This window comes from Perca fluviatilis, chromosome 16, assembly GCF_010015445.1.
Source record: "Perca fluviatilis chromosome 16, GENO_Pfluv_1.0, whole genome shotgun sequence".
Taxonomy (NCBI): domain Eukaryota; kingdom Metazoa; phylum Chordata; class Actinopteri; order Perciformes; family Percidae; genus Perca; species Perca fluviatilis.
Genome location: NC_053127.1, coordinates 16,995,446 through 17,020,359, shown reverse-complemented (window position 1 = coordinate 17,020,359; position 24,914 = coordinate 16,995,446). Strand labels below are relative to the sequence as shown.

The following is a 24,914-nucleotide window of genomic DNA, read 5'->3' as shown; positions in this document are numbered from 1 at the left end:
ATTGGTCCAGGTGGTTGTGGTCCAACACCATTGGTCCATTCATGTTCTGGTGCAATACTATTGGTCCAGTAGTGTTCCAACACCCTCCTATTGGTTCACTAGTGTTCTGGTATGACGCTATTGGCTCACTAGTGTTCTCTTTAGGTCAGGAACACGTACAGTAAGACCAGAAAAAAAAAAACTGACCTTCAGCATGCTGCTACTGAGCAGAGGTCCACAAGCTTCCATGCAACAACAAACAAACAAACAAACAAACAGCAAGGGACAACAACAACAAACGCAAAGATAAACAACAGCATTGCTTGTAAGAATTAAGCATGGAAGCATATACAGTAAACCTTATTTTAACCTGCTAAAGCCCTCAGGAGGTTTGTCTAATATACAACAGATCTTAAAAAGGTAAAATCCCCCCCCACACACACACAAACACACACACACACACACACACACACACACACACACACACACACACACACACACACACACACACACACACACACACACACACACACACACACACACACACACACACACACACACCACACACACACACACACACACACAAACAAACACACACACACACACACACACACACCTGCATGCAAACAAATGATAAGTCCTCATAAGTGTATAAGGAATATGTTTGTCATTTTAAAAATATGACTTAACCCCATGAGCTCTGTGTAAACATAGCATACGGTAGAATAGATAGACTTCCTTCCTTCCTCTGAATTTCTTGCCACTTTCCTTTTCACTGCAAGTAACTCAGTTGGACTCTTTGGTTCTCTGTAACAGTCTGTTTTTCTGACTATGTGACTGACTGACTCTCTCTATTATATCCCGCTTTTCTTCCCTTGTTCTGTGTGGTTATGATACAGCAGGAAGAGTAGTCAAGGGAAAAGATTCACAGGTCCTGTAGTCTGCAGACCAGATCAGCAGAGCCAGATGGATTGATTGTCCTTGATTTTATTTACATCACAGTCAGTCACAGGGGGGTCCGTTAAGTGGAAGAACACGTTCCGGTCCTCCTTCTTTTCCTCCTCAGTGCCTCCTACCCCTCACCAGCCTGATGCGTGGGCATGTCGGCCTGAGATCTGTGTGCAAGTGTGTGTTTGTATATCTAGGAGTGTGTGTGTGCGTATGTGTGTGAGAGGTGCAGGGCTATGATAGATCATTGTTGCTGGGCGACTTCCCTCCGCCGTTAAGTAGTGCCGAAGCGCTGCGACTCTTGGTCGGTGTGCCGCTGCCTGACCGTGAGAGTTCTGTCAGGTCATGGAGAGAGGGCTCCCTATACATGGCCACTACACACACACACACACACACACACACACACACACACACACACACACACACACACACACACACACACACACACGCACACACACACACACACACACACCACACACACACACACACACACACACACACACACAAAGAAGAAGAATCACTAATTAACTTGTTAATTAAGTTATTGGTTTAACTGAAAAACATGTTTGGTATGCACGCCTTGCTCAGGCAGTTCGGTACGTTTAGTTCCCCTGCACATACATAACTGAGAGGTTTGCTTTGGAACAATAGTCTAATTAATTCTGGTTTTAGAACAAGTTCTGACTTCACTGCCAAAGGGGAATGTCTGCAATGTTGAGCAGTAATGTAAAGATCAATATAAATAGAAGTAATGATGATCTCTAGTGATAAACAATAATAAACAATTATCCTCTGTTTTATTGGTTTGTTTTTTTTGCCCACTTGGGAGGCAGTGGGAAGAAGCTGTAACGCATCATTGCTTGATCAATTTTGCTACTGTTATACATTGTGATTCTGATAATGTTATAGTGGAGAACTTCTTTAGTAAATAATATAAAAAGATGTTTTATTTATGTTTTTGTCTCCGGTTGCTACTTATTTGGTCATGAATATTAAATATTATAGTGAAACACTTCAATTTTGAAACCAGGTTTTCCAATTCATTAAGACATATAATTCTTTGAATAATAATTTGTCTGACCTGTAAACTACTTACACATTCTAAAATTCAGAATCTATGAATATGCAAATATGTTTTAATTTTAAAAGTTGTAATTGTTTGACACAAGATGTCTCCTCTTTCATTTAAAAGTCCATTCTCTGGCTGCGTTTCATTAGTTTTTCAACATGCCCTCCTTCACTCCCCCCCAGCCCTGATATGACATCATAGCATACGTTGCGCGGAGGGAAAGTGGGCGGGGCAGGAGCGGCGGAGTGAAATGGAACACACCTGCCCTTGTTCACTTTTAGCCCAAACTATACGTATCGACTACCAGTTGTAGGCTTAGCCCTACTGCTTTAAGTGCGTTTTATTATCCGTCTCATTTCTATTTTTTATAGTTTTTATGGTCATTCTATGTCTGCTCATGTCATGCAATTTCCTTATTGTACAGTAGGCCTATTTCTTGTATGAAAGGCGCAATATAAATATTATTTATAAAAAGTATTATTTATAAAAAGTATTATAAATGCTTTTTTACTCATCAGGGATACCTGCAGACTCATTTCAATTACGCTTGGTAATCAGCTGCATGAGTTTCAGATTTAGAAATTTGTGATCTGTATCATGATTAATCATATTAATGCTTACATCTTACAAAAACAGAATTTCTTCCATGCATTTACAGATAATGTTGGAATTAAAGAAATCACATATACATCTAGTAAATAAAACGTACTAAGTAAATAGACAGTTTTATATTAAAATTAAAATATCAAGCTAACAATGAGGAAACTAAAAAGCTGAAACGTATTTATTCATCTTCATCTTTGGTAGTCGGCAACAGGAATTTTTAGCGGTCGTACATTTCTGCCACCTAACAATCAATGTATTTTCTTGCACCAAATGCATTGTGGGTGATATCCACCTCTGGAGTGACCATCGTTGTTCATGTTGTTGTTTTTTTCAACCTGGACCCTATTTTCCCATGTCCATCAATCTTTGCAAACTATTAAGCGAGATTGCTGCAGTCGGCAGCAGCGAAACAAGCTCCAATGTAAGTTAATAAGGCAATTGTCCAGCTTGTATTTACCTTCACAAAAGTGCTTGTTTTGCCACTGACAGGCTCAGATTAATATTCTAACATTATGGAAAGGATCCCTTCAGAAATAGACCTTTTAAAACCTCTTTGAGACCTTTCTGTTTAACCAGAAACCACTCTGAAGTCGCTGGTGCTAAACCCACCACTCTCTATTTAAAAAAAAGCAATACTTTTAGCGTGTATAGAACCAACATATTTTCACATGTAAAATCGGTACACTATGTGTTTATTTCAACCAAAACTAGAGTTGTGATGGTTGGAAAAGTGGAAAGACGACCCAAAACGGCTTTTCATAATTTTATTTTGTTTTTCGACTTTGAATGAAGTGTATTTTACGATGCTAAAATAACTGTTTATTTACATGGACTCTGGCGGTTTTAGCGAACCCAATTTCGCGGATGTTTTTATGTTTAAAAAAAGGATCTTACTTTTTACAGTTTTTTTCCAATTGCTAACACACTAAAATGACATGCATAGCACAATTATTTAAATTGACACACAGAGAGCAAAACCTCTTCTTAAGTCTTCAAAAGTCTAAACACATTTTCTGCTTTACACACATTTTGCAACTCAAAATGGCACTTTTTAAACACACTGAACACGGTTCTCTGCATAAGACACAACAATCTCACATAAAGTCACGTTTGCCATTTCAACACTGCCATTCAAAATGACACTATATGAGCTAATTGGCCAACATATGTGCCACCTGGCCAAACACCTCAATGGTAAATTGTTACCACTTCAATCAGTGCAGATGTAAGCACTATGAAAAGACCACAGGTGAGCACTTTTCTTTTCTATATATTTTTTCTGCACATTTTTTCTGCAATTTTCTTTTTTAGTTTACAGTTTTTTGTGAGCATATTTGTTTTCAGTCCAATGTAAATATATCTGCTGTGCATATGTTGCACTGACTTGTTTGGTGAAAAATTTAAAAAATGTTTCAACAGCATATGTGTGTATCTGTAAATATTTCTGTGCATGTGAACAATCTGAAGAATTTTCTACAATTTGAACTATTTTAGTATTATGGCAAAGCATACTAAAGATGAGATTGATTTTCATTATGCCAAACAGTGTGTAGTTGGTTGGACAAAAAGCTGGTAATATGAATGAAGTGTATGCCATTTGGTGCAAATGTTTGATTTTAATAATGCTATATGTAGTTTTGGTTGCAGTGCTTCATTTTTGTAGGATATATGAGGTATTTTGCAGTTTGGGTGTGTGGTTTTGTGAATTGTGTTAAGTATTTTGATAAAACCAGCCTAGTTTGCAAAATGGTGTTTTAGCAATTGGAAATAAACTGTAACAGAAAGGTCGACCTCCTTAGAAATCCTTTCCATAATGTTGTCAGACACTTAGTATATTAATCTGAGCCTGTCAGCACTTTTGTGAAGGTAAATACAAGCTAGACAATTGCCCTATTTATTTACATTGTAGCTTGTTTCGCTGCTGGCGACTCCAGTGATCTCGCTTAATACTGGACCAATGTCAATGATTGTTGTTCCCATCAGTCACTTAGACACAAAAACATAGGAAAAAAACGGTAGTTACCCTTTTGGCTGAGCACAAAGAAACTTTCCCTCTTTAGCAAATAATGTTATAGAGAATTTTAGAAAACTGTTTTGGTGCTTTGAAAGTGTTTATAGTTGATAGAAATATGTATACTTTTGCAGAATAAAAGTCCAGTTCAGTTTAACTTGCTACTTGTGAGACGTTGTGCTATTAAGTGGTGCAGTTCACTCCCCTACTGTCTTTACCTTTGAGCGGTTTCGGTATGAAGTGTGCTGCGGCCTTGTTCTTCTTGACGTGGTTCCCCTTCATGACTCCACCCTCCTTGTTGAGTCCCAGGTACCAGGCCCGACCCGAAGCCTGCTGCCGGTACATCATGGAGGAGTAGGTGACGTAGTAGTTCTCAAACACAGACTCCTTGAACTTACACTCTGGGGTAAAATGTTCCTGAAGCAAAATGTGACAGATATTAGAACAAATTATAAAAGGAAAGAAGACCAGACGGTGATTAAGTAGACATGGAGAGGTGGGAGGCGTAAGCTGCAGAAAAGGAGCTGAGTCACAGAAGGTATGGGTTTGTAATGGCAACTGCATTAAAAAATGTTCAATCATTCCTCCAAACTGCCATCAGTGTATTCATCCATCAGTTAGTCCACTTTTAAATTATTATCTCGGCCGGGTCTCCAAGAACAAACTGCACCAACTTAAGACAGCTGACATTTGCATTTCCTTATTCCTGCATCTCCATAGCAACCGGCTACTCCCTTGAATACCAACCAGCCCACTGAGAGAAAGATAGTGCCCAAGTTACAGGGGGAAACCGAAAAAATACAGAAAGAATGCCCTGTCTCTCTGTCATCTATTAATCTTGTATGAATTTTCCTTAGGTTTTGTATATTTATATTCAAATAGATTAAGTACGAATACACGGACAAATGTGCTTGTCTGTACGTATCTATAAATATCTTGTGTGTATTTAATATCAGGTGAGAAGATGAAAAAAGTGATATGAGTGTTATGACTGACGCAAAGCCTCCAGGACTGGACATGATGGGCCAGATATTGTGCTGGTATACGTGCCGGCACAAGCGTAGCAGCATGGCTGTTATTACTTTGACGTGTGGGCAATTTTTCTATTTTTCTCTGTTAGTTTTCATCTTTTAGTATCGCAGGCTTGTTTAGATTTCAGAAAGTGCATGTTATTTTTTGTCATTCTATCTACACACCCTCACTGGTCAAGAGCTAAAGTGATGAACTTAATACACTGTGCTGTAACCAACACTGCCTTCTGACAAGAAAAGACATGCACAGTGGGGATATTTGTGTGAATCTAGCTGGGATATAAAAACAAAATTCAGAGTGTGTGTGTGTGTGTGTGTGTGTGTGTGTGTGTGTGTGTGTGTGTGTGTGTGTGTGTGTGTGTGTGTGTGTGTGTGTGTGTGTGTAAATGGACAAAAAGTAATCTTCCTATCAAAGAATGACCTAAGGGAGATAAACAAAAGAAGGCTGGAGGATGATCTGAAATCAGTCCTGTGAAGCCACAATATCAGTAGACAGATTAGAAAGGCTCAGACATTGGATTATAACACCCAGTGGCAGCTGATTCACAAGGCAATACTGTAGATAGTATTGATGTGATGCTAGGATGATAATGAGACTGGTCACACAGAGCTGCTGCTTCATTACTCAACCAAAGAGATTTCAGTCTGTAATGATGATGGTGGCGGTGTGTGTCTGTGAGTGTGGGGTGACCTACAGAGGTGTAGAGAAAGCCTTCGTTGTTCATTGCCAGATAGAGTTTGGTCTGGACGCCCTGGATGGCCACCACACGAAGCCCCACTGGGATCAGGTTGAACACAGCTATGTATGCACACAGAAACCCACACAAGTACACACACACACACACACGACAAACGCACACAGCAAACAAATGACCACTCACACAGTGAGCACAGAGGGAAACAGAGAGACAAATCCTCAGCAATATCAATGTAGCATCTGGTATAAAGACATTTAGACATTTTGCGGCAGATAAGCTATTTTTACAAGGTCAGTCAGGCGCTAAGGCCACTGAATTACACTAAGATTTAGAGGTTGTCAGTAAGTGTGGACTGAAAAGGGTTAGAATTGGCAAAAGGCACGTAGCAAAGCAGGGTTTGGAAAACATTTGGCAGTGCAAGGACACGTTTCATGACTAATGTCACAGAGTCAGTTTACAGCTATTTCTACTATTACATATGAAAATATTCCTACTTGAGCTACAACTAAGGATTTTTTACAATGGCAGCTAATCTGTCAACTATGTTTTCTATTAAAGGAGTGATAGAATGCAAAATGTTACCCTCTCAAAGTTGAAAAACGACAGTTTGGTGGGTAAATAGAATCTACATAGAACCTCAAAATCCCATTAACACCCCTTTCCTCGGCAAATCTCACAATTTGAAACTGCTGCTGAAAACGGGCGAATCTCAACAAAGCTAAAAGTTGACGTCTGCTTCTCAACTCCTCCTCATTTGGCTCTAGTCTCTAGTTTTTTTCACGCCCCAACATTTACATAGGCTACACAACTGACCTGAGGTCAGCTAGTCTTCTGAATCTAGGTCACGCAGATCTCTGAAATTGTATACATTGTTCATCTACTATTTTACCACTAAATTCACTTCTGAGACTTTTTTATGCGAGAAATCAACTATGTCATCATATCAAATATGGGCCGTTTCACGAAAATTGATGGCTAATTGCAAATTTGGTAGGACAGTATCGGACTTCACGAGCTCCACAATCTGCCAGGACAGGTGGCGGCTGCCGGCCGGGTTTGCTGCCTTCTCTGTCGGCCTCTCCCCCTTCACAGACCCGCTGAGCTGGAGCTCTGTCAGGATCTCACACACGAGCTGCTGTAGGACTTTAGAAAGAACAAAGTTTGGAAGTTTTTCAAGGATATTGACAATGAACCACGGTCGTAAATGCAGTGTTCCAGACTACAACGGAATAGCCTACTGGCCCAGAGAAAAGTGTTTAGAACGAGTATATCGGACAATGGAGCGGGAGTTGTGGATCTAATGCAGCGTTGCAGAGGCACTGGCAGAGGACATTGCAGGGGTTCACTCTCCGCTCCCCGCGCTTACTAGCTATTAGGTGAGTTGTGATTCTTTGGTGGAGGTTTTTTATGTCCCAAGGGTAACGTTACAACTACACTAGTTATAATGAAAGTGTTGAAACATTTTGTCTCGGCTGCCACTGCAGCTGGCTCGTGTGTGTGTGTGTGTGTGTGTGTGTGTGTGTGTGTGTGTGTGTGTGTGTGTGTGTGTGTGTGTGTGTGTGTGTGTGAGATATGAGACTCCAATGTATGCATATGTGGATCGCTCAACCAATCAGCGCGTAGCTCATCTAAATATTCATGAGCATACCATATTTGGTAGTGGTGTGGCAGTGGTGGCCTAAAGGTTAGAGAAGCGAGCATGTGACCGGGAGGTCGTCGGTTCAATCCCCAGACCGACAGGATAAAATCTGGGTGGGGAAAGTGAAAGAACAGTGCTTGTCCCTCCCTCATTACCACCACTGAGGTACCCTTGAGCATGGCCCTTAACCCCAAGCGCTCCAGTGGAGCTGCTCAGTGGCCAGCAGATCAGACTGTGGTTGTACTGGACAGCTTCCAGGTATGAATGTGGAACTGTGTGAATGTGATCAGGGTGTTCCTGCAAAAGAGAGGCTGCCTCTCAGTGAACCTCCCCTGAATAAATAAAGGTTAAAAAAAAAAAATAAAAAAAAAAAATACATTTGGAAGAAAAGCTCTTGTTCAAAATAGGGCCATATTCACAGGGTAGTATTTTCAGCCCAACCAATGTTACATACCCTATTAGGAGACCTAAAGGAACAGTGTGAAATACCGTATATAATCATTCTATCACCCCTTTAATAGATCAATCACTTACTCTATGAAATATCAGAAGGCAGTGAAAAATGACTCAAATGTGATGCCCTTAAATGGCTTGTTTTCTTTTAGCAATACCCAATAATATTCAATTTACAATGACTTGTGCAGTTCTCATTGAAAATCCACCTGTTGAGAACGGGCCGATTGCTTGGCTTCCGTTATTGCTGCTCGCAGCATTCTTGAGAACCGCTAATCCAAACAACTTCACACTTACTGCGTTACATTGGGTCCTGAGCAGTACACCTTGTATGACATAGACTACGTTTACATGCAGCCAATAACCTGTTCAAAACTGGAATATTAGCAATAACCCAGTCGCGCACGGCCATGTAAACACCGGCAAAAACCCGAATATGCTCATATTCGCAAGGAATCTTGGTCTTTTGAGTAGAGGAACTTCTTGTATGCGCCAGAAAACATAGTTATAATAATAATTATATACTAGGGTGATATCAGGTAAAATGGGCCATCAGGTAAAATGGGCCATTTAAGGTTTGGGGGTCCCAGCCCCTCTGGAATTTAGAGCCAATGACTGCAAAGGATTTCAAACTGTTGTCTTAACTGTACTTGACAAGTAACAGGTGATTTGATTGGTTTATGGTTGCTATGGTGGGCGGGGCAATAATTCAAATCAAGACTGCACCAGAAAGCTGCATGGTAAGTAGCCTGGCATACCAAATCTAACTAAACTATTATAAGGATGATAAATCTATATAAAAAAAACATGCACATAAAAAAAACTATGCTTAATATCTGTCTTGATGGCATCAATCAGAAACAATGTTGTTAGTTTGGTATATGAACATATTTTTAAAAAAAACAATGTTTTTCTTGGCGGCCCAATTTACCTTAACCCACTGAGGTAAAATGGGCAACATGGTTTCAGCTAAAATGGGCCATCATCTGTGTCACCCACAAACACATAATACGTGTTTGAGTGAGTGAGTGAGTGTATGTGTACTGCACGCGCGCACACACACACACACACACACACAGGTTTGCGGCACTATCTTTGTGGGGACCCGGCTACTGACATAATGCATTCCCTAGCCCCTTACCCTAACCTTAATCCTTGTGTTGTCCTTCGGGTCCCAGTGACCCGAAGGACAACACAGGGATTATGTACTTCCGTTTACTTTGTTGAGAATTGCTCTCTAAACAAGGGTTAATACAGCACCTTAGTTCTTGTTTGTACAGCATTTTGGTCAGCTTAAACTGTGTTTAAATGTGTTCTAGAAATAAACTTTACTTACTTACTTTACAAGAAACAGGATTTAGAGAGCAATTCTCAACAAAGTAAAGGGAAGTACATAATCCTTGTGTTGTCCTTCGGGTCACTGGGACCCGAAGGACAACACAAGGGTTAACCATCACAACTAAATGCCTAACCTTAACCCTTACCCTCACCCTAACCATAACCTAATTCTAACCCTAATCCTAAAACCAAGTCTTAACCCTCAAACAGCCCTTTAAACTTGTGGGGTCCAGCATCTTGGCCCCACAAAGCTGTCGGGACCCCACAAGTATACTGGACTCCCGGTTTTTGGGCCCCACGAATATAGTTAAACAAGAACACACACACACACACACACACACACAACACACCACTGACATCAGTTCACTGATCTATGCTGTTCCATAATGGACTTTTTTTAATTGCACATTTGAATATGTGGGTTTGCACCCAAAATGTTTTGTTTTTTTAATGGCACATATGAATGTTTGTTTAATGCAATTTAAATGTTATGTGGCTGTATAAGCAACTGTGTTTTAAAATTAATATTGATGATAAATTACTATTTCCCTTTGTAGTTTGACTGGCCCATTTTACCTGAACAGCTGGCCCATTTTACCTGAAACTGCTCATGCAAAAAAAGTTGGCACAGCTGATGTTTCAAGAACTGTAGGGCCTAAATAATTATATTTTATTACATAATTTCAACAAAAAATTATCAAAAACAGTCATTAGTAATCATAAAAACACAAGGAAAAGGCATATATGGTATTGTATTATTGTCCCAAACGATTTACCAAAAAGTGGCCCAATTTACCTGATATCACCCTATAATAATATAGTTTATATATATATAAAACCTGCGCGCAGTATACCGGAAGTAAACAAGAAGTAGAGGTAAACATGGCGAGACGCAGCACAGCACCACACTTTTGGAGCGAGGAGGAAACCAATTTCTTTATTAGTGTGGTGAAAACCATGAATATAATGTCTTTTGTTGACGGTAGAAAGTACCGAGATAGTGAGATTTATAAGAAGGTGACCGAAAAGTTATTGCGTCTTAAGGTTGTCCGTAGGCTACGTCCAGACGCTAACCGTGCGTCGCCGTTTACGTCGGGATATTGCCAATTGATTACAAATTCCATGTATACAGGAGTAACTCTCTCTGCTCACGCATGTAAACGGGTTATTCCGAATGTTTCAGAAACCCGAATAGTGACCTTAACCCGACCATAACCCGAAAATTGACAGCTTGTAAACGTAGTCACTGTTGCGTATCCTAGCAATGCTAGAGTATACACATCATTTGCTAACTATGCATGGGCCAGTTACCAGTTTCAAGATATACCGCAGTTTGAATTTGTTTTTCTTCCTAAAATATGAGCTGTTTTGAATCTACAAGGACAGAAAGTACAATTTAGAAATCTCCTGCCAATGTGCAGTGTGTTTAAAAATAAAATACATTATCATCAATGGGAAAAAAAAGTTGTTTTTTACCCAGACATTTCAAAAATAATAAATTTTAAAGCTGTAATGCAATACCGTGAAACCGTGATATTTTTGCTGAAGTTTATCATGCAGTCAGAATCTCATACCGGCCCATGCCTATTGCTAACAGCTAGCTATTTAAGCCCAGGCTATTTCCAGGTAAAAAAGCATTGCTGATGCTTAAAATGTGAAATGTTTGCTACAATGTAACATCTCCGGTCTCTCTTTCTTCATCTGTATTAGAATGTACTGTAGCGAGCAAGTAGGTCTATCTGCGCGTTCAGAGTACTACAGGGCACGCCTACTACATGATACGTTCTGTGATACTTCAGTTTACATCATATTTACCAAACCTGCAGTTCATCGGGTAATCAGCGCCTTTCTCCGCCCACTATACCGTAAATTGCGCTGTAGCAAAGTGTTCAGTACTGGTGCTATGATACGGCTGAGTGCAGACTGCGATATTCCCACTGCTGATGCTATGACTGTTTGAAATGATCCTGATGCCAACATTTGTAATGTACTGAGGAGTTTAACAACTGCTGGAATGGAATGTGAACGCTGAGTCGGCAATACGATGTCATCTTTGATTTCTTCCAGTAACTGTAATATTGCATGGCTGCTTAATCTGTAACGCTTAATGATTTTGTGTTCACTCAACTTAAAAAGTGTGATACTTGTGGCAAAAATGTTTTCAGCTCGTCTCCTTGGCCTATGTCTTCATCTTACTCGGATTACTGCTGCCATTTCAACAGGAGGCATATGCGAGGAAACCCGCTTGCGGCTGGTTTACACCTGCTTTTAAGCCATTTTCAGTCCCCGCGACAGGCAGTCTGCGCTTTTACCTCAGTGCAGCCTTTTTGTACATACCTCGCCATGCTTTTACACGCACGTTGCGAAACAAATACACCTGAAGTGGGCGCAAAAGCGTTAGTACATCTGGCCCTGAGACTCCATCCATTTTAGTTAGATATAAATCATTTAAGAAGCTGAAATCCGAGCAAACAATGAACAATCAAAACTGTTGTTGAACCATTTTCTATCACTGAATCACCTAATTGATAACTAATAACTAATTCCTACTTTTGAACATGTAGAGTAAAGAGGACATTTCCAGGCATAATGACACTGCAAGGTTCAAGGTGCTTTGACAATGGCTGTTCGTGTGAGTTTTACAGCACGATTCATAAACATAATCACCTTAAGCTGTTTGGGTTCCACACTCTTAACACATTACAGTGAGTATGCCATTAACTGTCTAAACTAATTTTAAAGGTATTTCCAGGCATGTCGGATGAACAGAAAGCATCTACAGTGGCAACAAAATGAGTATAGATTTAAAGCTTCATCTTGTAGACATTTTTGGGTGTACAAGATGACCACAATACTATTTATCATATTCTGTTGTTATTGTTTTTCCCCACTGGTGTGCATTCAAGCGAATCATAATTTATAAAACATAGTAAAAGCTTTGTAGCAGTGACATAATTATTCCGGGCGGTTTGATGAGCCAGGCCATCGTTTAATTACACTCATTCAGCCAATCATGTTCTTTATAATGATTCTGGCTATATGGAGACATGGATTAGCCTACGTGGATTATTCATTGAAACCCAGTCACAGTCGATTGATTTTACGTGGGTGGGCGTTTACATCATGTATACACCATGTAATCATCTAATTAAAGAACACACTGCCTTTTTAGCTGCATCTTTCTATTTGTACACACAACAGTTGGTGGCCCAAGAAGTAGAAGAGATTAATGCTTGATGCTGGCAACACCAAGAGCGATTGCCGTCTGAACCACAACAGCAGAATTGAATTAGCCGTATCAATCATGCGTTGTAGCCTACGTGTGTTTTTGTGTGTGAGAAAGAGAGGGAGAGCAAGTGAGAGAAAATGTGTTCACTGGATCCGTTCAAGTATCTTTTGCAATGTGCATCCTGTGGATATTTAATTGATTTCTTTAAGCAGGAAACATTAAACACATTGCCATGACATCATCTGATATTTGGAGGAAATTCAGCCACCAGTTTCCAAATATGAACACACATGTTGCTGAGAGACTGTCTGAGATTTGCAAATTCTCACAGAAGACCGATTTCCTGAAGAGTAAAATTCTTCAATTGGATTTAAACTGGTTTGGATGATAACACCAAAGTGAGCATATGGGAACTAAATTAGACCTTGCTCGATATTGAACCTTCAATATGTTGCAATGTTCAAAAGAAAGTGTGGTTTCAGTCTTTTGTAGGCTACAGTAATATGTGGTTATCTCCTTTTTTCTTGCTTTACTTTAAAAGTAAAGCAAATTGAGAAATAAAGACTACATATGATTCAACCTGTGCTGTCACTCATTTTCAATGTTACCATTTCTGGACTCAAAGCTACCTGCTTTGAAGCCTGGTATCAGCACACAGCTAGCCTATGTTAATGTCTTCCATGAGTTCACCTGGAACTCCCAAACAGCAAGAATGTTATGTTAAATCTTTTTCTGTCTGCCGTTGGTTTTTCACATAGAACTGGGCTCCGCTGGAACAAGTGCTAAAGTTATCTAATGTCAGCTATTGTAGCTAACATAGGGCTTTATGTGAAAAACAACGGCAGAGAGAATCAGATTAACTTGTGGTTGGGAAGTTCCAGGTGAACTGTACGGTACAAGCAGAGGCCTACTGCACTCAAGTCATCAATCGTGGATGGAGATGAAGGGCTATTCACCTACTGTTCTTCTGGGTTATGGCTAGAAAGGATCCGTCTTGTGTAAAAGTCTTGCGAGACTTTGTGCAAAGAGTTCAACTATGTGTATTTTCTACATTACCCTCTCCCGGTTTCCTCTATGGTCACATTTCTCCCATATTTCTCCCGATTTATGACACATTTTCACACCTTTTTTTCCATTTAAAAAAAGAAACGAGTAGGCCTACCGTCACGTTTCAGAATTTTGGCAATTGACTTGGTACTGTAGTATTGTTGTTGTGACATCCCTAAAATAAGTCGAGAAATGTATCAGTAGATTAATCTATAAAGAAAATAATGGTTAGTTGCAGCCCCAAGCTGATTTTTGAAATGGGCAAATCAGTGGATATGGGTAAATTTGGATGGCCAGTATTCTTTTCTGTACATGCATAAGCCAGAGTTAGACTTACCATAAGTGCTGTCTTCATCCTTTGTTCCATCAATAGTGCCATCAGGCTGCATCTGAAGCTGGAAGCCCTGGCAATTGGAAAGCCTGGTCACAATGCCCTTTAACTGGGGCTCTGAGAGGAGCAGAGGAGAGGACACACATTAACTGTATTCACTCCTTATCACTGTCATGTCTTCACAAGTATCACATCCAGCAGTCTCCAAGAAGCTGGAAGTATAAGAGGAGAAGAAGTTTACATTTCCAATCGCTGTTGATCCCTGACCCCAGGAACATTGTGGCGCACATATATCAAAGAATAATTGACAGATGTAACATAACAGGAGTAGCTCAAGCTCTGCCTAAATTGGGATCCTGTTTTAAAATGAGATCTCCATCAGCTAGCACAGACACATGCTGCTACAACACTTTGCAGAAGGACAATGCAAAGTTAGTCACATATGATGTATGTGTTGTCATGCAACTGGATGAATTCTTAATGCCAGTGCCAGAAGGAGACTATCCAGAGGGTGACGAATGATGAAGTGATGAAGGACCAGCCTCAGTGATGAGAGAAAATGGTGTTGGTGGCGATGATTGTAATGATGCTGCTGCTGCTGGTAGTGAAGATGGTTGAGGTGGTGGTGCAGCCCGTGGCTTTCCCACTTTTCTCTGACCTGGTGGTCGCCTTCTCTTCCGTTTCTTCCTCGATCCAAACAATTTGACACGCGAGAACACGTTCAGCTTGCTCTGCTTCTCGTTTGTGCCTTTGGTGTTGCTCGGGCTGCCGCTGCCGCGGCAAGCATTCGCCTTCTCCCGCTCCTTTGCCTGTCGCTTCTGACGGATCAGGGAGTTTGCGATTGCCGCTGCCCGGGACATTTTCCCTCGGTGAAGTGAAACACGGCTGTGGGTCCCGGTTGGGAGGGATGGGGTGTATTCTAAGGCGGTGGGATTGTGTGGGGTGCGGGGAGGGAGTCTACACCACCCACCGCTCAGTTCGCATCACACACCGGTCGCTGCAGTCTCGAGATTTTAAAAAGCGTCCAGAATCCTCCATCGCTGCGTCCGGGCGCTTCGTGGAAGTCGTTAAACAACGACCCCGCCAGTGAGTGAGCGTTAACGACGCCGCCTCACGTCCCCATAGGGGATCCGAGTGGCAAAAGCTGTGTGAGTGATTCCCCCTCAGGTGATTCTTCTGGCTGTCTCCAGAGAGCTTGAAGGAGGAAGAGGGGTTGCGTGAGAATCCGGTCCGGGTCAAGGTGGCGAATCAACAGCTTATAAACAGGTGCGAACGACACCGGGGCTTGTTGTTGATCACTGCAGCTGCTGCCTTCTCTTCCGCTGCTGCTGTTCTGCACCGATCCCCCGGCGATGTATGATGCTCCGCTCTTCGACGCTGTCCGTGACAGAAATGCAGCAACCGGAATGTTTGTCAATGAAACGGCTCGGCCGTGCCGTTCCGTTCATAAAAAACTGCTGCAGCCCTGCCCGCCCCGAGGAAGAAGAACGGATAAGGGGTGGTGGAGTGTGTGTGTTTGTGTGTGGTGGGTGGGTGGGGGCAACTTGTGTGTAGCCTACGTGTGTCTGTGTGGGGAGGGGGTCTGATGGCTTTGGAGTGTGATGAGGGGCGTTTGGGCAGCTCTACTTCATAGGGCACCTGTAGCCCTGAGCCCCACGTGGCATGATATTTACATGTTAGACTGTATACTGATGTGTGATAGGCAGGGAAATTGGGCTGGGGGAGAGGGAGGGGAGTGGGGGGGGGATGAAATATAGGAGGAGTGAGAAAAAATAAACTGCGAAATAAGAGAGAAAGAGGAGACAGGCAGGTGAATTAATGAGAGGAGGGATAATGGAAAAGGGGGCGGAAGGGAGAACATGAGATATTGAGTAAGAGAGAGTGAGAGAGAAGCTTGTAGATTATACACAACCTACAAATGGATTGGTAAAAAGAGAGATGAACGACAGAGCAAAAGGAGAAAAAAATGAAGAGAGGCAAGAGAGGGAGAGAGATGCCTATACAGTAGGCTATTGAGTGTGTGAGTGATAGAGAGAGTAAGGGCTGGAGAAAGAAGAGAGAAGGAAAGGAGATATTACATTAGTAGGTACGAGGAAATAAAATACAATATGAGGAGTAAAGGTAAATGAAGTGAAGGGACAATAATGGAATAGAGGTGTGTGTGTGTGTGTGTGTGTGTGTGTGTGTGTGTGTGTGTGTGTGTGTGTGTGTGTGTGTGTGTGTGTGTGTGTGTGTGTGTGTGTGTGTGTGTGTGTGTGTGTGTGTGTGTGTCTGTGTGTGTGTGTGTGTGTGTGTAAAGGAGGGGCTCATCTTATTTTGGTGCAGAGGTTCACCACTGCTGCTGAAAGACTGCAGCGTGCAAGGAGGTGGTGAATAACGGAGACAGCACTTCAATCCGGATGAGCTCTGTCATTTCTCTAGATGTTCCCTTTGCATTTGCACCAGAGCAGAGGCACACATGCAGCAGCAATCAGCCAATTCATGCATGTCGACTGGCCACAGGCAAGCCCCAGCAGGAAAACGGATGCACAGCTGTCAGCGGCAGATACAGCTGCAACGGCGCATGGCAACTGAAACCCCAACCGGTCTTGAGGAAGACGAGGCAGTGGATAAAGAGTGGAGGTCGACCTGTGGCACCAGGCGCAGAGCAGCAGGCAGAGATGCATGCTGTTTGCCAGTGGAAAATGTATTGAAAATCGATGGCTGGAGAGCAAGAGGATGTGGTGAGCAGGGAATTACAAGACTGAAGAGGAGGGAACTCAGTAAGCCATAGCCTGCTGTGAGAATAAGCCAGTGGGTGGAGGAGAAAGTGATGGACTGTGGACAGATACTGAGGTCAGGACCTGGTCAGTCACTGAATGGAGCCTTTAGCCTGTCCTTGACTGAAGCAGTTGAAGTTACATGGCCTTCTGGTTAGGTAAGACACTTGTAAATGTACAGATAAATATTGTTTAGGTGTTATCATACAGCTCAACCCACATGCTGTGCATTCCCTCATAGAGACAACACTTCAGCCATAAAAACATTTCATAACCAATCTGTGATGTCATCTCAAAATATGAAAGCAAACGCATACAACCACTGTAATGAATTGACTGAAAGCTAGGCCTTCATCTTTCATTTATGAGCTCCTTGCTTTTAAACCCACACCACGTGCCCCTAAAAGCAAATGCCACACAAACTATAGTAACAAACTGTAACAATACAAGCTGCAGGACAAACAAACCAGATACAAGGTGCCTCTGAGGAACATAAACACCACTAATTCTTTACAAATAAAATGTATTATTATTATTATTATTATTATTATAATTCTCCCCCTTTAGCCTTAAATCATCACAATAACAAATTGAAATGTTAAATAAAACACATTAATCAATAGAGATCACCCATCAATGGAAACAAATAAGCAGCTTAATAACACTGGGGAGAATTAGTAACGGTTTTGTTTCCAGGATAAAAAAAAAATATATATCTCGTGAACTAAATTGATAGCATAGAGTAATTTCAGAATAAACAGTCTAGATTGTTGCATACACAATCACGTACACAAATATAAAAAAAGGGGTTTAAAAGATACAGTTGAGCTGTTAAATCTTGTTTGTATTATATGGGTAAAAGCCTGTAAACTTCTATAAGGTTTGTTTGGAGATCTGTAGCGCCCCCTACTAGCAGTAGAATTGACAAAAAGAAGTTGGAGAAGAGGGAGTTAATCCTGACAGATAAAACTACAGTATATTTACAGCAAATATCCAGAGAGAGCCCTTACAGTATGTGTGTGATTCTCAGTCTAACCATGACTGCCAGTTAGAGTATGATAAGTAACCCAGCAGCATGCGGCAGTATTCATAATAGAGTTAAACACTTTGCAGCAAGCCACTGAGGCCTTTAGAAGGTCGAACATCAAAAGCAGTAGTGAATAGTGTGAAACATGTTTACAACGAATTTGGTTATATCAGTTTTGGGACGTTTCAGTTAAGGTAACATTTATTTTAAACTTTGGTTCATCTTGTTTTGGTGGAATACACAAAGTAAGTAACCGCCCTGCAGGGCGCTGCAGACAAAATAAATGAACAATTTATTTTGCGCTTCCCAACTGAGAGACTTCTATTAAAGTTCTATAATATTTTAAAAGTTGGAGTTGTGAAATGAGCGTGGAGGACAGCGATAAAAGTTTAGGATCTCAATTCCCAGCAATGCTTTAAAGATGAATTTATTCTCAAGGCTGCGAAGGATACAACAGCATAATACTCAGAGCCTACATTCAAATACCATGCATTATGAATGTATGTAAATTAGTGCATGTATCTAACAAAACGGTTTTGTTTTGAGTCGAGCTGTCGCTCTCAGCAGAAGGGCGCGCCCGGCGCGTCTTTCAGCACCACGGACAGCGCTTCAAGTTTTGAGTCACAAACACACCTTTCTCTTAGTTTATACCAAAACTGATCGAATTATTTCAAACAACTTTATGAAATCGAAAATTAACAGGTTAAGGTCGAAAACAAAATGTATCTGTAACATCAACATGAGCACCAAGACAGTGTTTTGGTAAAGTCCCTTTAGAGACTTCTGTCGACCTTATCGTTTATCCTTTCTCCCCTACAACAGACTATTCCCAAAGCATATTATACACAAAGTGCCGATTTCTGCTAATATTCGTACAGGTCCTTCTAAGAATTTTGTAGCAGGATTATGCTACTATAGGCCGGGTCAAATCTCGTTATTTCAGACCGTCGCCCCCGCTCCTACCTGAGGTTGATCGGCGGATAGGGAAACTCATCCTGCGCCCGTGGAGTTTCGGAGCCTTGTGCTCATGGCTTTTCGCACTTCCTGTTGTGCGCTGCTCGACGAAAAGAGGAGGAATCACTGAAGTTCAAACCAGCGAATTCTCGACGGCATTGGATCCATTAAGGCCGCGCACATGGCGTTGACGGGAGATCATTACAGAACATTAGAGGCCATTAAGCCGTTGGAACCGGTCATTAATGATTCATCTCAAGGCCCCGCTGATCTGGCACAATAAGAGAGGGAGGGAGCCAGGAGGCCGTTCCCAAATCCAAGGATCTATCGAGGAGTGTAAGGGATGGAGCCGTGTGTGTGTGTGTGTGTGTGTGTGTGTGTGTGTGTGTGTGTGTGTGTGTGTGTGTGTGTGTGTGTGTGTGTGTGTGTGTGTGTGTGTGTGTGTGTGTGTGTGTGTGTGTGTGTGTGTGTGTGTCTGTGTGTCATAACGGCGTTGTATTTCCCTTTCCCAGCCTGCCATGACACAGAGCTGGATTGAAATCAGCAAAATATATAAGTATTCCCAGCAACAAAATAACAAACCATGTAGTCCCTACCCTCAAACTACTTCTAACCCAAACTGTTTCTCTCCCACAAAATATTGTTAATTCTGCTGCAGTATCCACTCCATACCAAATATATCGAGCGGAATTTTGGGGAACTGTTATAACCCTATCACCTTGGAAAAAAGTAAGAACCAGTGAAATGTCCTTGATTCCAAGGATTTTTTTTAAATGGAGATAAACTAACACAGCATGCACACAACTACAAAGAAACACACACACCTAATGGCTTTGCACTATCTCTGTGGGTCTGTGGGCTATTCTCAGTGCACATGCACATTAGCATATTATTGTAGGCTATATAGTAACCACACTCGGAGCATTGCTGCCAGTCCAGAATTACACACCGTCTACATGGCCACACATACAGTCCCTCTACATTATCAGACTATTACATTGTTGTGCTGTTACAGTGCTTCCTGGGAAGCAGCCTGTTAAAACACAACCGCATCCATATTACTGAGATGATACACAAATTATTACAGATTGCAGAGTGTCTGTTGCTGCATATACTGCAGGAGCCTGTAAAAGCCATTGAAGGCAGTGAGGCAGGATGTTGCTGGAGAACATGCACACTCAGCAACTTGAAAAGTAAAGCTAATAGATAAAGAAACATCAAAGTTATCCAAGAAATAAATGTGCTTCTCATTCTGTTTTTCAAAATCTGTTTTTGCTCTAATAATAATAATAATAATAATAATAATAATAATTGGATAATCATGCCATGGCTTCCTGTGATGAGGAAATAACTATTAGATCAAGCAGATGGATGGATCACTGTGTGCCTGTGGGTCAGATTTCTTTTCATTCTTTATTTGCTTCATTTGTTTCACCTGAACTGGAATACCATTCCATTCTAGCCTCCCAAAATATCTTTGTAGCCTTGGCCTGAAATAGCAAGCCACAAAGATGCCAGCAGGTAGGCCTATGTCTTTGGCAAATGTTCCTAAGCCAACAACCTGGGCAGGTTGCCAGTATCCAATCACTCTTGTCCATTCAAAAAAACTCAATTAAGCTCCTTTCAGATTTTGGAGAGCATCAGCTGTCATTCACTACCAGTGATTCCTATTATCAGCCACTAGATGGTGCCATTGTATTTGTGTGTGTGTGTGTGTGTGTGTGTGTGTGTGTGTGTGTGTGTGTGTGTGTGTGTGTGTGTGTGTGTGTGTGTGTGTGTGTGTGTGTGTGTGTGTGTGTGTGTGTGTGTGTGTGAGAGTTATTGGGTAATGTCGAGCCCCAGAATAAAATCTGTATCTGAGCCAACATGTTTACAGTATAGGTCCTGATCGCTGTCACACCACTACTGTGACTGCCGACTACAGAGACAGTTTTGTTGCATTGAAAACTACCATCACATCCTAGTCAGCATCACATTTTTATTTTCATCCATACTTATAAGCTGCCAGGAGTCCCAGTTTATGAGAGACCTCATTGCAGCATATGGCAGAACAATATTTTTCTAATAAAAAGTTTGATTGATTGACAAAAATTGGACTAGTTTGTCACCAGGAGCAACACATTCTCATCAACGGGTTTGTATGAAAACCTATGCACAACAATTCGTATGATAGCTTACAAAATTACGGCAAGGTATAACACAAATGTTCCACTTTTTTCATGACATAACACACAGAAAAGGTAAATAACGTTAACTGTGAGCAGGAAGGTATGTTTTTATTGATGCTGATATTCCAGAAAGTTGTTGGTGACATCACTACATCAGTAAAAAAAAATCTGATGTGGTTCAGTGATCTATTGGATGGGTCTTAATTGCTGTGCAATGTTGACCTCTGCTGCCTGCCTTTTTGCTGGGTCACAATAAGGGTTAATTAACAATAGTGTCTCTATGGTGAATCCTCTCCTGCTGCCTATCTATGAGTCCACACACACACACACACACACACACACACACACACACACACACACACAGAAACACACATACACACATAGTTTTAATTCACATTTATAAGCCTAATCTCTTCAAGAACAAGATGTTAATGAGTTCTTGTTCTATCCAAACTTAATCCTTAATGCCACTATTATAAAGAACAGAACAAGGTGGCATATAATGCTGCCTGTCTGTCCACCCGAGGGGGAGTGAGTCATTGCTCAAGATATTTTAGTCAAAAGGTACATCAGACTTGATGTATTTCTGCGATTGTAAGAGCAAACGTTGCTGGTGTCTTTTCAGTCTGTGTTACAGTATGTTGAGCTGCTTTAAATGATTCAGTGTAATGAATGTGGTCTCAGTAACGGTTGCAGTAACTTGCTCAGTAACAATTGTTTTTTTTAACTGACTTCGTCCTTTCATTTTTTTTTCTTATATGAAACACTGTTAGTATAATTTTATACATGTGGCTTATTGTTACTTTCATCATTAAAATCTAATTCAAAGTCATAATATATTCCAGCCATTTGGGAGTGCTGCTCATTTAGCTCAGTTACTACACACAAAATATGGAGACATGTACAAAGTAATGAAATGCACTAGGGCTTTAACAAACACACTTAAAATGTTCTGTTTCATTGGGACTACTATGGTATGTGTTGAAGTTGTACTGGGTAACATTATACTGAAAGGTTTATATTTAGTGTCACAAAGGCAGAATTTATTGCAGGGCTGTTGCATTGGAATCCATTTTAATTTACAGGGGTTATTATTGTTATAGTCTCTGTGGATATATCATCTTATGAATGACCCCCTTCTTGTTTATTGGCTTGCTGTTATTGCTTTTTTGTTTATTGATGTGTTTGCTTGTTATGAGTAAAGGTTACCATAAATAAGATGTATTACTATTCTGTCAACAGCAGTCAGTTTCAATTAAACATTATGTTGCTATAGCAACCCCTACTGGAACAGTTCCATAGCCGCTGAACTTGCCGTCCACACCAAGAACAGCCCTTAATCCAACCTTTTGTCAGATCTGTGAATGAGAAAATAGTGACTTGTTGAAGCATTATTAGGTAGTTGTTTTATCATTTCTGTTTTGTGATTGTTGGCTCTTAATTTGTTTTTCTGTGAAAATTACAACACGTCCTCATAAGCAAAATAATAATTTGTTTGCCAATGACTCCCAAAACAACCTAAATGATTGTTCTATTTAAGGCCGGGTTGTTTTAAACACCGTAACACGTGACCATGGTGGAAGTTTTAATCACGTGATTAACATTGTGAAAAAGAACTAGTTAAGTTTCGGCAAGAAAAATACTTAGGGTTAGGAAAACATCAGGGATTGGCTTAAGGTTAGGGTTAGGGACCCATAAATATGGGTCGTTATAAATTGCTTGCACAATCGACCCACATGGTAATCTTCGCCATAGTTATTAAACTGTTTTATATTTATGGTTTTTGCCTCTAAAATGATTGGCCTCCCCACCCCCAACCTTTTACACCTCAACAGCAAAGTCATTACATGCAGAGCACACACCATAGCACATGACCCCAGGCCCCCCCTCAACCCGTTCTTCACACTTCTACCATCTGGCCATAGATACAGATCCCTTACAGGACATCCATCCATCCATACATTCATCCATACATCCATCCATCAAACGTGTTGTTTACTGTCTGCCTGGGAAGAGTATTTTTTGCCCAGAGCAAAACCAACGTTTTAATCCAGTATTTCCACAAAACTATAAATTAATCATGGCTCCACTGTTCTCTTCTTTGCTGTATATGTCCACAAATTGTGTCAAGGATCTCGTCAATATGATATAATTTTTTATTTAAATGTACTTAAAGGCACACCTTTTAGCAAACCGTTTTTAATGCCAGTATTTCGCTTTTTATTGTTACTCTTGCGGACTCTGGGTAGTTTACAAGATAAATTCCTGTATTAGGCTACTTTCTATGGGGACATTGACAAACCTCATTTACAATTTTAGATTTTTTAGGGAAAACATGTAAATATATTATATATTGTTTATAGAATAAGAAAGAACATTAACCAAATTCTTGACTAGGTTACTGTTGGATGCATTCTGTAGAAGACAGTAGCCTATAACAAAAATCCTTGCACGCTGCATCTCTCTGCTTTTTTTTTTTAATGAATACGGGTCTCATGCATAGATTATGCGGGCAACTCCCTTTTTTGTTTCCATGGAAATGATAGTTTCCCAGTTTCCTTTGCGGTGTATCGCGCGTTGATATTTATTGCTGTCCGAGGGGGGATGAATGAACGCTGAAATCACATCTCAGACCCAGAAACCCTTCTGTGGGGGAAATAACCTGTATGTCAGTGCTTTTATGATATAGATTTTGGATGTTTCATCTTGAGCACATTGTAATAAACATGTCTCCTCTGTTTTTGTAATAGCCTAAAGCGGTAAAGTGCAAGACCCGTAGGCGACATAGAAAGCATGATTACAATGTGCTTACATCAACACTTTTATAAATACAATTACATTTTCTGAAGGGGTTTTCATAGCCTATTTTGAAACATACGTCCAACGATATTTTAAAGTAGGCTAGTTAATTTTATGTTTTCAGTTTTCTGGATTGTGGGGACAATGGGAATAAGTGATGCTGATCTCAGCACCATCACAACACCAGATATTTCCACTTTTATGCTCACAATAATGAAAGGAAAAAACGCGTATAATTACATCCGTCTTTGTATCTGACTCGTGTTCATCATCACTCACGTTTGGCGGCATGGTCTTTATCCTCTTTGCTTTTCGTTTTTCCGCTCATGGAGCCCCGCCGCTGCTGCTGGTTGTTGAATCAAACTTCAGGTGACAGATGCAGGGTCCCAGTTTTACTGTTTCATCCTGGTCCGATTTCTTTACTCCACACAGCGGCCGGTAGCAGTCCAACTCTCGCAGTCCCTCTCCGCCTCTCTCTCCACAGCCCGAGTCCGACTCAATCTGACGACCCGCTGCGCTTTTAAACGCCAACATACACCAGCAGCAGCTGGTACCCAAACGTGCGCGCGCAAAATTACACTCGCATGCGCACATTGAGAGACAAAGAAAGATGTGACAAATATGTACACACGCAAGGCAATCAAATTCAAACCTCCTATAGGGATTATTTGAATAATCAAAGGTACCAGTTAGGCCTACTAAAACGGCTCCCTTTATAAAAGGCTTATAAGCTGTAACTATTGGCTTTATTAATGGTAGATACATAATGCTTAATTATAGGCACAGATCAGTTATACACCTATAATAACAACTTTTGCGTTGCCAATG

General features: G+C 41.0%; 1 protein-coding gene across 5 annotated transcripts; it reads right to left on the bottom strand.

Moving 5' to 3' along the window:
• Positions 1-511: 511 nt before the first annotated feature.
• On the bottom strand, positions 512-24,602 carry fgf13b (fibroblast growth factor 13b). 5 transcript variants are annotated; one of them, XM_039777027.1, is made up of 5 exons: positions 15,038-15,908; positions 14,386-14,496; positions 6,340-6,443; positions 4,832-5,030; positions 512-1,301 (listed from the first exon to the last, which is right to left on the bottom strand). In XM_039777027.1, the coding sequence occupies exons 1-5, from the start codon at positions 15,237-15,239 to the stop codon at positions 1,162-1,164; spliced, it is 756 nt and encodes a 251-aa protein (XP_039632961.1). In that variant the 5' UTR covers positions 15,240-15,908; the 3' UTR covers positions 512-1,161. The 5 variants fall into 5 exon arrangements, with proteins under 5 accessions (XP_039632961.1, XP_039632962.1, XP_039632963.1 ...); XM_039777028.1 differs by lacking the exon at positions 15,038-15,908 and adding an exon at positions 24,366-24,602 and having other exon boundaries at positions 513-1,301; XM_039777029.1 differs by lacking the exon at positions 15,038-15,908 and adding an exon at positions 19,129-19,218 and having other exon boundaries at positions 513-1,301.
• Between the last annotated feature and the right edge of the window lie 312 nt (positions 24,603-24,914).

Excerpts from the sequence above, each read along its gene's own strand:
- fgf13b (XM_039777027.1), bottom strand. The coding sequence starts at position 15,239 with ATGTCCCGGGCAGCGGCAATCGCAAACTCCCTGATCCGTCAGAAGCGA. Across the intron at positions 14,497-15,037 it reads GAAGAGAAGGCGACCACCAG|AGCCCCAGTTAAAGGGCATT; the intron begins GTCAGAGAAAAG and ends TGCTCCTCTCAG. Across the intron at positions 5,031-6,339 it reads AAGGCTTTCTCTACACCTCT|GAACATTTTACCCCAGAGTG; the intron begins GTAGGTCACCCC and ends ATTTTGCTTCAG.